A 15000-nucleotide genomic window follows, 5' to 3' on the forward strand; every position below is an offset into this window, starting at 1 on the left:
CTCTTCATATCACCTTCCATATCCCTACTTCTCACTCTCTATACAACCTCCCATCTTCGTCTTTTTCTCCCCATACCATCTCCCAGACCCCTGTTCTCCCTTCCCTCTTCATGCACCCTACGCCCCTGTCCACCCAGCAGTGAATGGGTACCAGGTATTAATCGGGGGTTGTGTCCCGTCTCCTGGGGTCTGTTCCCTTCTCCTATAATTCCTTCCCCTTCTGTCTCTCTCCGGCATATGACCACAGATGTTGCGCCAACTAAACGAAACTTTCCAACTTTTTCCCTCTTCATGCCACATCGCCATCCCCTATACCCCGCTCCCTCCCTCTACTACCTCCCTAATTCTTTCTCCCCACTTTCACCCCATACCACCTCCTAAGCTCCTATCCCCACTCCCACTCCATTTCATCTCCCAGTCTCTTTCTCCCCACTCTCACCCCAGACCATACCCCAAGCCTCCTCTCCACTCCTCCCCATACCACCTCCTATCACGTTCCACTGGCGCGCTGGTCACATCCCCTCCACTAGATCATTCCTCAACGTGGGAGCACTCCACTTTGCCTTGTCATCAGTAGACTCATCCATACTCCTACCCCCCCCCACCCCCATCCCCACTAGTAATGTAAATCCCTCCCTAGTGCCGTGTCCCAGCATTGCCTCCCCCCCCCCCCCCCATGGCCTACGTCCCTCCCCTTCTCTTGCTGCCATTAACTCGCCAACTTGTCTCTCTACGTCATGCCATTAATTTTAATTTTCTTTTGAGGTTCAGGCACGAGCCTAATGGACAATTATAATGGTCACTAATTTTCCATTATTGGCACGCTCTTCAAACTTTCCCATTTAGTAGTGTTCCTTTGGTGTGTGTGTGTGTGTGTGTGTGTGTGTGTGTGTGTGTGTGTGTGTGTGTGGCATTAGAATTATTGAATGCGTAATTATACAGCGGCGCATTTCAGTGGATTTGTGTAAAATGTGAGAGGTTTTGCATAAAAAATCTTTGGTTTTGTGCGAACCGTTTTATGTTTGAGTAACTTACAAAGTGCGTAAGTAAAAGTAATACTACGTGCGCGGATAAATGAATCCTGCTGTATGTATAAGTCACTTTATATTTCCCCACGCTTACACATGGAGATTATATTAATTGAACCGTAACTTTCAAAGGATGTGCTACTGAAAGCAACATGCCCAAAACTGTTGGATGAACTTGGCCTAGAAACCTCGGTGGTGTTTATTCACGCCGAGATGTGCCATATAACGAGGCTCTTTTTATTTATTTCATGTCTGCAAACAGTAACTATTTGTTGCCTTTGTATCCAGATAAAGAGGCGCTAATGAAGGGTAAGCTGTGCACTGAAGGATACTTATGTCGCTCACTTTTTTTTTTTTTATTTATTTATTTATTTATTTATTTATTTTTTTTTTACGTGTTAGCCTATAGCGCCGGTAGGCTTTCTTCAGGGGCCTGGTGGTCGGCCCAAGATAAAGAGGCGCTAATGAAGGGTAAGATGTGCACTGAAGGATATTTATGTCGCTCTATTTTTTCATATAGTTTTTTTACGTGTTCGCCTATAGCGCCGGCAGGCTTTCTTCAGGGGCCTGGTGGTCGGCCCAAACCCGCCATGGCGCAGGAATGTTTGTATACCTGTCAAGCTACTGTGGTGTCTTGCCATAAGATTTTGCGTTAGAGACCATAAGTTTGTGCATAAAAAACTAAGACTTGACAGGTACCACACACACACACACACACACACACACACACACACACACTAACCGTACAGTAACCGTTACTCAGCACGCTCACATGAATTTAAATATGGCGCGTACGATATATTTCAATTTTTTTAAAACAAACATATTAAAAAAAACATCGCAGGCGGAGAAAAAGCGTAAGATTTTCAACTTTCACAGAAGACTTGAAAATCACCGAAATTACGTAAGATTTTCAACTTTCACAGAAGACTTGAAAATCACCGAAATTACGTAAGATTTTCAACTTTCACAGAAGACTTGAAAATCACCGAAATTACGTAAGACTTACACAAAAAGCGCAAGACTTGACAGGTGTGTTTGTCGAAAAAACATATTAACATCATGGGTGACACATTCAGTGAGCAGAAGAAAGCGGTGTTGTTCACGGTAAAATGACTACCCGAACACGTATAGGAATTTCCGGGAGTGTTTATTGAGGTCAACATGAGGAATGTCGGTTACAGTTGTTACTTTGAGGAAATGGTGGAGGCCATCTTCATTAGGTTGCTACCCTCATTGCCTGCTCTAAATATTCTAGAATGCAAGAGAAAATCTCGGTTAGTTAATCCCCTGAGTTCGTTCTGTAAAGGTGCTGTCACAAGGACATTTTCTGGTGTCTTTTATGGGCATCTAGCCGTCGGTACCGGTGGCAAGGAGCGCTCTTCCGATACATACAACACGTAAGTCTCATGCCTGCTGAAATAAAGGAGCAAATTTGGTATCTTCCAGACCAGAATATCGCCGTAGGTGCAGAAGGCTATTCAGTTAATGTCCCCGAAGATGATTCTTATCCAGAATGCCTTTCAAGGAGAAGTGATGCCCTCTAGGCCTATGACCCATCGACCCGCAAGCTGTCTGATTCGATTTTCGTTCATGTACATTTCTTTTAATGGCAAACTACGAACTAAAGACCACTGGGTGTATTTCTTCTGATGCTTCTATGTAGTTTTATTTGTTTTCTACTCTCTCTCTCTCTCTATCTCTCTATCTCTATCTCTAGCTCTCTATCTCTAGCTCTCTATCTCTCTATCTATCTACCTATCTGTCTCTATCTCTCTATCTCTCTATCTCTATCTATCTCTCTCACACACACACACACACACACACACACACACACACACACACACACACACACACACACGATCTATGTTTCCCTTCCCTCGTACACTTCCTTCACTCTCCTTGTGAGGTTCCCGCTACACAGCGTCGCTTTTCCCCCTTATATATATGTATTTTTCTCTCATACCCCTTGCCCTGTTTCCTTTCTTTTCATCATATCTCCTCCTCCTCCTCTTCCTCTTCCGCCGCCTCCTCCTCCTCCTCCTCTTCCTCCTCCTCCTCCTTTTAATCCTCTTCCTCCTTCTCCTTCTCTTTCTCCTTATTGTTTTCCTCCACCTCCTCCTCTTCCCTCTCCTCCTCACCCCCCCCCCCCTCCTTCTCTTTCTCATGTAAGCAGATACAGGAACACGCCACGTTTGTACGCTTTTTATATGCCTCTTCACGAAATTACTACCACTTAACCAAATTAATTTCTCCCAACTAATCTGTCAGCACCAAAGCCGCACCGCTCACACCATACAGTGCGTTGGTGCTGGTGCTGGTGCTGGTGCTGCCCGTGTGTGTGTGTGTGTGTGTGTGTGTGTGTGTGTGTGTGTGTGTGTGTGTGTGTCTATAATTGGTCGAGGCCTGTTAAAGATCTAGACTTATGATCATCAGCCATTTCCTTAGAGTAACTGCTCCTTGTTAGTAGAAAGCCATTCTGCTGAGTGGGGCTCGAACCTCAGTCTACTAGGCGTCAGCTGGTCAGGAACAGCCTTACCTCTGCACCTTGTGAGAGCTTTATGTGTGTTTGTTTGTGTGTGTGTGTGTGTGTGTGTGTGTGTGTGTGTGTGTGTGTGTGTGTGTGCTTATGCTTTAACATGAAGGGTGATTATCATAAAACATTCTTCCCAAGAGAGGTGTTAATATATGATGGAGTTAAAGGAAATATACCAATAAAACAAAACAAAAAAGAATTCTTATCTGTACTGCAACACACACACACACACACACACACACACACACACACACACACACAGTGCTTCCGAGTGTAGTGGTTAAGAGAGGTCCCGGGTTCGATTTCTTGGCAGTGTGTAGATAGATGGGCAGTCTCCTTTCAACCGTGCCCAACCCACTCAGCAGTGAATGTGTACTGGGTGTGAGTCGGGGTTATAACCTGCCTCCCCGGGGATGTAGGTGTGATGCGAGGTTCCACAACAGAGTTATAGACTAGAGGGTTCCCAGAGCCTGGATTTTGAAGCAACTGGCGGCCATCTTAGGGTGACGGATGGCGAGACAGAGAGAAATTTAACATCACATAGTTATGTCTGCTACTGTATTATCAGGTATTATCTCGCCACGGTGAGAGGTGAAGCCACTGCTCCTGCCTGTGGTCGGCCGCCATAGGGTGACGGATTGGCGACCTTTCCATGATTCCACATGTTTACACTTAACCAATATTAGCTGGCCACCATTATGATATTTTGGAAAACTGAGCCGATCATCGTGTTGATGAGACACTGCTGCATATCATGGTCACAAATTTATTGCACTTAGGTAAACACCCACAATAAAATAGAGAAAAAATTATGGTAGTGTTTAAACATTTTTGTTCACCTTTTTTGCTTCAACTGCTTGCCATTCATGTACTTTTTATTACATTAAATTTTCGTTTACAGTTTCAAATTCAGCATATTTTTCCGATTCAGATGGTATATGACATGTACCAATGTAACAATAATCAGGGGGTAGAAAATGGACAAGAAAATAACAAGTCTGTCTGACAGAGCATCGCCGAGGCGCTGGTAACTTGATAATAGCAGTAGCAGACATAACTACGTGACGTTAAATTTCTCTCTGTCTCGCCATCCGTCACCCTAAGATGGCCACCAGTTGCTTCTAAATCCAGGCTCTGGGAACCCTCTATGTATATAACTGTGGTTCCACCCATACACAAAGATCCGGTAGGCGGTGGCTGAGTGGTAGCGTGCTGGGCCCACATTCACCACGTGATGGACGACGCGGATTCGAATCCCCACGCTACCACCTCGGTTTTTTCAGTCACCGCCGAGTGGTTTAAAACTACCCACATGCTGTCCTGAAGACCACCCATCAACCCGGACTCTAGAGGAAACCGTCCAAGTGAATCAAGGAGTTCCGGGGGGCAGCATGAGCCAAGAGAAGATGGCGCCACTATAAACACTTGCCTGCGCCATGACGGGCTGGGGCCGACTACCATCCAGGCCCCTCAAGCAAACCTACCGGCGCTTCAGGCGTAAAACAAAAATGTACCTCCAAGCTCTTTCGGGTGGGTACTGACTGATGATCACGAGTCCATCACGTAATCAGGCAGCGGTGGATCACGCACACAATGATTAGCGCACTCCGCTCACAACTGAGAGGTCCAGGGTTCGGTTCTCGGGAATATCGAAGATGAGTGCAAAGTGTGAAAGATTTTAGCAACGAAAAATTAGTAACACTGGAAGCGATAGGAAATAGAGACGATATGATGATGTTATTTATATGTGAGGAAGAAAAAGAAAATATTGTCAGTAATGAATATATGGTACCTAGACAGAGATTCAGGAAGGTACAGCAAGAAATTCCATAAGAAAATATAAAAGAAAGATGTGAAAAGAAACATATTGTAAGCAGTTTTAAAAGACGGAAAACAACGAACTTGACTAAATTCTGTAAAACCCTAATTAGGTACGAACACACACACACACACACACACACACACACACACACACACACACACACACACACACACACACTCACACCCGCCACACACACACACACACACAACCCCCGCCACACACACACACACACAACCCCCTCTACACACACACAAACACACACCCCACCACACACACAAACACACACCCCACCACACACACAAACACACACCCCACCACACACACAAACACACACCCCACCACACACACAAACACACACCCCACCACACACACAAACACACACCCCACCACACACACAAACACACACCCCTCCACACACACACAAACACAACCCCCTCCACACACAAACACACACCCCACCACACACACACACACACAAACACACACCCCACCACACACACACACACACACACACACACACACACACACACACACACACACACACACACACACACACAAACACACACAAACACACACACAAACACACACCCCACCACACACACACACACACACACACACACACACACACACACACACACACACACACACAAACACACACCCCTCTTCACACACACAAACACACACCCCACCCCACCCACAAACAAAACCACCCGCCACACACACACAAAAACACACCCCGACACACACAACACACACCCTCCACACACACAAACACACACCCTCCACACACACACAAACACACACCTCCACACACACAAACACACACCCTTCACACACACAAACACACCCTCCACACACAAACACACACCCCCACACACACAAACACACACCCCTCCACACACACAAACACACACACCTCCACACACACACACACACACACACCACTCCACACACACAAACACACACCCCTCCACACACACAAACACACACGCCCTCCACACACACAAACACACACCCTTACACACACACAAACACACACCCAGACACACACACACAAACACACCCCACCTCACACACACACCCCCACACACACACAAACACACACCCCACCACACACACAAACACACACCCCACCCACACAAACTCCTCACACACACACAAACACACACCCCACCACACACACAAACACCCCCCCCCTCCACACACACACAAACACAACCCCCTCACACACACACAAACACACACCCCACCACTAAAACACACACCCCTCCACACACACACACAAACACACACCCCTCCACACACACACCTTCACACACACAAACACACACCCCTCCACACACACAAACACACACACCCTCCACACACACCCCTCCACACACACAAACACACACCCCTCCACACACACACAAACACACACCCCTCCACACACACACAAACACACACACCTCCACACACACAAACACACACCCCACCACACACACAAATACAAACCCCTCACACACGCACAAACACACACCCCACCACACACACAAATACAAACCCCTCACACACGCACAAACACACACCCCACCACACACACAAACACAACCCCCTCCACACACACACAAACACACACCCCTCCACACACACACAAACACACACCCCACCACACACACACAAACAAACAACCTACCACACACACAAACACAAACCCATCACACACACACACACACACACACACACCACTCCACACACACAAACACACACCCCTCCACACACACAAACACACACCCTTCCACACACACAAACACACACCCTTCCACACACACAAACACACACCCTTCCACACACACAAACACACACCCTTCCACACACACAAACACACACCCCTCCACACACACACACCCCTCCACACACACACACCCCTCCACACACACCCTTCCACACACAAACACACGCCTCTCCACACACGCACACACAAACACAACCCCCCCTTACACACCAGCACACCAACACACAAACAGCAAAAACAGTGAGTAGGGAAGCACATGCGGGAAGCGATGCGTCATCACCCCAAAATTGGCCCTCCCCCCTCCCCCTTCCACTCTTCCCCCCCTCTAAGGAAAGTGGGCCACCGTAGCCGAGGAACCCGCACGAGATGTTATGCCTTTGGATATCAGCCGCAGACTCGAATTAGCATGTGACGTTGCCTGGACCTCGAAGATAATATGGAAAGAAGCGTATTTTGTTTGATAATTATGGTGGTTTTAAGAATTCCTCCTCCTCACGTGGAGATAAAATTAGGAGGAAGAAATGCAGATGAACCAAAAAAGAGAAAGGCGTACGTGTTCGCTTCTTCAGAGAGAGAGAGAGAGAGAGAGAGAGAGAGAGAGAGAGAGAGAGAGAGAGAGAGAGAGAGAGAGAGAGAGAGAGAGAGAGAGAGAGAGAGAGAGAGAGAGAGAGAGAGAGAGAGAGAGAGAGAGAGAGAGAGAGAGAGAGAGAGAGAGAGAGAGAGAGAGAGAAACACACAGACAGACAGAGACAAAGACAGAGACAGGGAGCTCGTAATGCAACAAGCCACTTACCGTAACACGTAACGACTTTAGGGATGGGGAGAAGAAGTTATGCCGAAGGTTACGAGTTCATGTGAAGATAAACAGAAGATAGGGTGATCAACAAGAGGATTTGGATGAGTGTATGCGTGTGTGTATGTGTGTGTGTGTGTGTGTGTGTGTGTGTGTGTGTGTGTGTGTGTGTGTGTGAGTGTGTGTGTGTGTGAGCAGGTGGAGGTGGTGGAGGCCGTGGAGATGGGCGCGAGAGGGAGTCCAGGGCGCCGTGCAGCTGTTCATCTTTAAGCAAGTCTTGACGAAGCGGCGGCAGCGGGCGGCCCAGTTTACAATCTCCCACTCTTAATCTAATTTTATTTTACAGAGCTTTTTTTTAAGTATAGTATTTCCTTGTGGTGGATGGAAGGAAGGAGAGTAAAAAAGAAGAGAAAACATTTAGATGAGTCTGTTCCCTTTCCCCTCTTTCCTCCCTTCTCTCCTTCCTGTCTACCTCCCTCTCTTCCTTCCTTATGTACGGCAATTATCGTGATTGATATGTATGGGTGTCACTCCGATGGCCAAATTGGGGCAATGAAGTTAGAGGAAAGGATGCTACTCACAGGTGGAGAGTGAGGGATAGTTATGGCTGGGGTGGGGGAAAGGCCAGTGATGGATTAAACGTATTGGTAGTGTAGAAGTTGTGATGGAAAAACGAACGTACATGATAAATGGAGAGGAGAAAAGTAATGAAGATAATTAAAAGGAGAAGGTCTGCAGTGGTAGGAAAACGGGAAAGTATTGGAGGATAGGGAGTGACAGCAATAGCAAAGAGAAAAGGACATAGATACAACAACAGGGAAAGAGTGCATGGTGTTAAGAGAAGAGAAGCGAGAAGGGAAATGATAGACAATAGTATTATTAAAAGGAGAAGGTCTGTAATGGTAGAAAAACAAGGTGCTGGAGAATAGCGAGTGACAGCAATAGCAATGAGAAAAGAACATAGATACAACAACAATGAAAGAGTGCATGGTGTTAAGAGAAGAGAAGCGAGGAGGGAAGTGATAGACAACATTATTATTAAAAGGAGAAGGTCTGTAATGGTAGAAAAACAAGGTGTTGGAGAATAGCGAGTGACAGCAATAGTAATGAGAAAAGAACATAGATACAACAACAGGGAAAGAGTGCATGGTGTTAAGAGAAGAGAAGCGAGAAGGGAAATGATAGACAATAGTATTATTAAAAGGAGAAGGTCTGCAGTGGTAGGAAAACGGGAAAGTATTGGAGGATAGGGAGTGACAGCAATAGCAATGAGAAAAGAACATAGATATAACAACAATGAAAGAGTGCATGGTGTTAAGAGAAGAGAAGCGAGAAGGGAAATGATACAATATTATTATTAAAAGGAGAAGGTCTGTAATGGTAGAAATACAAGGTGCTGGAGAATAGAGAGTTACAGCAATAGCGATGAGAAAAGAACATAGATACAACAACAATGAAAGAGTGCATGGTGTTAAGAGAAGAGAAGCGAGAAGGGAAGTGATAGACCATTATTATTAAAAGGAGAAGGTCTGTAATGGTAGAAAAACAAGGTGCTGGAGAATAGCGAGTTACAGCAATAGCGATGAGAAAAGGACATAGATACAACAACAGGGAAAGAGTGCATGGTGTTAAGAGAAGAGAAGCGAGGAGGGAAATGATAGACAATAGTATTATTAAAAGGAGAAGGTCTGTAATGGTAGAAAAACAAGGTGCTGGAGAATAGCGAGTTACAGCAATAGCGATGAGAAAATAACATAGATACAGCAACAGGGAAAGAGTGCATGGTGTTAAGAGAAGTGAAATACAGGGGTGGAAAAAGTTGGAAAGCTTCGTTTAGTCGGCGCAACATCTGTGGTCATATAGAGGGTTGGAGAGCGGAGAGTGAGTAGTGGAAGGGGGGTGGAACGGCAACGGGGAAGGCCAGCAGCTATAGGGGACCACAGCTGAAGGGAAGACGGACAGGCGACAGAGGACTCGATATACGATGAAACGTCTCATCCTTTGACCTCAGGGTTTTAATTCACTAATGCGTCTCTTCTCAGTCACTCATTTTCAACTCTCCCGCACCTTGCCCACCTGTACACACACCCTGCCCACCTGTGAACCCCTTATGTGTGTGTGTGTGTGTGTGTGTGTGTGTGTGTGTGTGTGTGTGTGTGTGTGTGTGTGTGTGTGAGAGAGAGAGTCATTGCCCCGAGAGAAGTAAGAGTCTCTTCCTATTTATATGCAAAAAAACATCATTATCCACCAACACTTTTAACCCGAGATAAATGATTGAGCAGCAGATGTACAGCCTCATATCCTCCCCTAGAGAGTCAGTCGGTGGCCTCCAGCGTCAGGGCGCGGGAGCAATATTGCCTCACCTGCCAACCTTTTTGCCTACCCACCTACGCCACCGCCACGCCTCTATCTTATTCACGTAACTCCGGTGAGATTAAAATATCCAATGATTCACGTCTGATGCGCGGGGCAAGGGCAAGGCTGCATCCCCTCTTACCTCCCTCACCTGTAGCCTTTTCTTAGGGGACTATCACACTGGGCAAATTTTCCGTGGATCTTCAGTCGAACCATGATTTCCGCTGGCGTGGTTCTTATATTTCCGTGGTTTTCTGACGTGTCCACGATCTTCCAAAGCTACGGTAGATTTCACTGAAGGACGACGGTATTACTCACCATCATCATCAGCAGCAATAACAAGAAACAAATGAAAACCACGGTAGCGGAAATCGTGGTTTGACTGAAGATCCACGGAAAATTTGCCCAGTGTAATAAGAGCCCCTTTATATATCAAGGTAAATATATAGGTAAAGTGTGTGTGTGTGTGTGTGTGTGTGTGTGTGTGTGTGTGTGTGTGTGTGTGTGTGTGTGTGTTCGAAGCAGAGACGGACAGATGTTGCACTGCTCACACTCACTCCGATGTCGGTTAGGTTATTACTGACTCAGATGCTCATCACTTGCAGCCTCTCTATTATCAACACCGTAAGTTCACCGAGCCACTCACAGGCAAGCAATTGCTCTGTCCTGTCACCCACGAAGACCGCTAACTCAACGATGAAAAAGAAGCGTGACACACTATAGAATTTCATAACTATAGACTCTCAGAATAAAAATGTTGCACTGGCATTTCGAAGACACCGTTCAGTTGGTATCTATAGGTATTGCAAACTCCATGTGGATGAGAGAGCCACTTGTTGCTGCTCAACGCTGTTATTATTTAAGCTGAAGATATGACATCTGAAAAATAGCGAAACGGATCTTGCACACTTCATAAGGCTCGTTAGTATCAAAGCATGAAGTTGGAAAGTTTGGTTTAGTCGGCGCAACATCTGTGGTCATATGCCGGAGAGAGACAGAAGGGGAAGGAATTACAGGAGAAGGGAACAGACCCCAGGAGACGGGACACAACCCCCGATTAATACCTGGTACCCATTCACTGCTGGGTGGACAGGGGCGTAGGGTATCGGATATCGAAGCCTAAGAAAAGCAACCAATTAAGAGAGGCAAATTTGGTGCAGCTCAAGATGGCCATTAGAATCGTGTAGCTCAAAAAGTCACATCAGGGAAGGAAGGAAACATGGCTTCCAGTGTGAATTAATTGCGTGTTGTGTAAAACCTGTTGGTGGCGTGTGCAACTAAGGCTTCTCCCACCAGCGTCGTATTTTGCTGCTCACGATTGGCGGTGTGTGTGTGTGTGTGTGTGTGTGTGTGTGTGTGTGTGTGTGTGTTCGAGGTCAGTTTTGAGTTCAGCAGGTCCTCCTCCCGGTGACCGTTTCTGATGGACGACCGCATAACCAACACTCATTGTTCTGCCTTGAGGGCCAACATGTTCCAACGCTCGCCACCTCATTTCCTCGCCTCTACACGGCCTCCCTCAAGGGTTTCACCACTCACACGCCATCACGCCCAAAGTTCCCTTTCTCCAGCAGGCGCAGAAGTGACGTGCTCCGTTCTTTGGAGCAGCCGAGGCAGGTCATGAAGGCAGTGCAGGATTACAAGCCAGAGAGTATTTTATTTTATTCACTCTGTTCATATCTTAGGCTTTATGGTTGGTATGATAAGACACTTTCGCTTCTCACATCAGCTATTTTTAAAGGTCAAAGATGGGGTCAGTCGGGTTCTAGTGCGTGTTTCGCCTCTCACATCAGCTATTTTTAAAGGTCAAAGATGGGGTCAGTCGGGTTCTAGTGCGTGTTTATTCAGGTTCACGGTAGAGAGGAAGGGTCAAATTATCACCAGGGTCATAAAACTACTCCCGGAAATGCCCACAACGCCTACGAAAGCCTTGTAGACCCTATAAATTTTGTACACATCGAACTTCATTTTCAGAATTTTATACCAAATGATATTACCATGTGTTATGCTACAAAATAGTTCCTAAACTTTACAACAGTTATTATTTCGCAATAGTCCATAACAGCTTGGTAAGTTCAAACACTTCCGCCGCGCTCGCCTCAGTGCCGCTCGTGTTTGCCGCTCGTGGGCACCGGTACCTGTTTTGTGATGTTCGGTCAAAGCGTGTTCTATACATGCATTCATGAGATTAACTATTGGCGGTGTATCAAGAGCATGAACGAACAACCGCTTTGGTTATTAAACGGTGACGGCGGTCGAGGTATAAGGCTTAGGGCCATATTATGAGACATTTCGCCACCCAAGAACACATATTTGACAAGGCTTTCGTAGGAGTTGTGGGCATTTCCAGGGGTAGTTTTATGACCCTGGTGGTAGTTTGACCCTTCTTCTGTACCATGAACCTAAGGAAACACTCATTAGAACTCGACTGACCGTCTCTTTAGCCTTTAGAAATTGTTAATGTGAGTAGCTATAGTGTCTTCTATGTTCCTTATCGTAATATTATTCAGGAAACCGACAACGCTGTCCTTCCTATTACCGATCAGATAAAAAAAAACAATTTAATAGACCGAGCACAATACCAGATAAATCCAATAAATATGAATATTCCGGTCAGCTTATATTGACCTATACCCAATATCAGTATTGTATCTCAACTGAAATATATTATTACCAGTGCGAAGGAAAAGTCTCGCTCATCACATGGCGGTGGTAAAAACGGAGAGGGCTTTCCTTACTCGTGAAGGCAAACATTAAGCGGCGAGATACTTTACGACTTACATGATTAGATTCACCTCCTCACCGCCAGGGGGCATCGTGGTGCAGTGGTTAGCACACTCGGCTCACAACCGAGAGAGCCCGGGTTCGATTCCCGGGCGGAGTGGAAAAATATGGGCGGCTTTTCCGATACCCTACGCCCCTGTCCACCCAGCGGTGAATGGGTACCAGGTATTAATCGGGGGTTGTGTCCCGTCTCCTGGGGTCTGTTCCCTTCTCCTATAACTCCTTCCCCTCCTGTCTCTCCGGCATATGACCACAGATGTTGCGCCGACTAAACGAAACTTTCCAACTTTTTCCTCACCGCCATGGAACATCCGCCTCCCTTGAGAACAACATCCGTGGCGCCCATCTGCCTGGTTTGGGCGCCGCTGTAATGGCCGTGACCGCCATCCTGAACCACCGTCTTACGTCACTTGCATGACTGGATATTATATACTTTATTTCCTAACAAGTAAATTCCTCGCTGATTCCTATAGTAGTGCAGGAGATAACAATGCATGTGATGGTGCAGGCCAAGAAGGCAACACAAAGGCGGCTGACGTCTGTACACGAAAGCAAAGGAAGTAATGCTTTGACGTTCCCGGGAAACTTATCACGACATTTCAACCACAAAGTTTTCTCTTTTTCCTCTCCTTCTCTCTTTTTTATTTCTTCCTCCCTTCCTCTTCCTGTCCTGTCCTCCACTCCTCTCTCCTTTTGTCGTCATTTTTCCGCTTTTCTCTCCGCTCGTCCTCCTCTGTCTTCTTTTTGTCTTCCAGTCTCTCCAGCCCTTGCATTCTACATTTTTCCTTCTCCTCCTTCTCCCCCGTCTCTTTTCCTCCTTATCCTCCTGCCTTCCTCCAGCTTCTGCTCCTCCTTCTCCTTCCCCTCCTCTTACTACACTTCCTCCTTTTCGATATTAGTCTTTCCTTTGCTTTTTCTCCTTTTCTTTTTTAGAAACACACACTTGAAGAAAAAACGCGTGTGTGTGTGTGTGTGTGTGTGTGTGTGTGTGTGTGTGTGTGTGTGTGTGTGTGTTCGCGCTTTCATACGTAATTGCAAATCACACATCAGTGGGTGTCCGAGTTCACGTATTTTTTCTTTTGTATTTCGCTTCATCATGAATGTTGAGATCCGTGTAAGGCTGCAGGAAGTAATATTTCCTTGACCCCCTTTGAGCACACTCCCTGCAGCGCCTTGGCAGGCACAGGTCGCTGGGCTCAAGATGTTACCGTGGTTGTGAACGAGGCTGAGAGGCAAGGCCAAGTAGGAAAGTAACGTATCGTTAATTACTTGAGGGTTGTAACGTTCTCAACCATCTAAATATGCGTCGTATTTAAGAAGTTTTATGACACGTATTTACAAATATACAAAGTGGAGTCTATATATATATATATATATATATATATATATATATATATATATATATATATATATATATATATATATATACATATATATATATATATATATATATATATATATATATATATATATATCGACTTCTATTTTACAAAGGAAGAAACATAAAAATTATAGCTGCTAACGTTGTCAAGACATTTGTGCTTTTATAAACTCAAAGAGTTTGCTGCGTCATTGTTCATTAAAATAATTACTTTGGAATAAGACAAAAGGATTTGTTGAGCACGTTCGAGAAATGAGAAGAGAAATTCCTAGATTTGAGTGTTAGAGTTAGTGAGTGAGTGAGTGAGGAAGACGTCGTTGTGGAGTACGGACAAGCCACCTACCAGATAGTAGACGGCGAAGGGCATGACGATGGAGGCGAGGAGCAGGTCGGCGACCGCCAAGGACACTATGAAGTAGTTGGTGACGGTCTGCAGCGAACGTTCCTTGTACACGGACATGAGCACCAGAATGTTGCCAAACACGGTGAACACTGGGAACAGCAGGAGCAGCAGAGTCCAGTAGTTTCTC

The 15000-nt window shown here is 45.9% G+C and overlaps 1 protein-coding gene across 1 annotated transcript in view; it reads right to left on the reverse strand.

Annotated features, from left to right (window-relative positions):
- Window positions 1-15000, reverse strand: part of LOC127002544 (dopamine D2-like receptor) — a 26408-nt gene that overhangs the window by 11154 nt on the left and 254 nt on the right. The window contains exon 1 of the mRNA XM_050868625.1: window positions 14814-15000. This exon is cut by the window's right edge and continues 254 nt beyond it. Within this exon, the coding sequence (XP_050724582.1) occupies window positions 14814-15000 (187 nt within the window). The remainder of the gene's footprint in view (window positions 1-14813) is intronic.

Source organism: Eriocheir sinensis, chromosome 23 (genome assembly GCF_024679095.1).
Source record: "Eriocheir sinensis breed Jianghai 21 chromosome 23, ASM2467909v1, whole genome shotgun sequence".
In the NCBI taxonomy this organism is placed as follows: Eukaryota; Metazoa; Arthropoda; class Malacostraca; order Decapoda; family Varunidae; genus Eriocheir; species Eriocheir sinensis.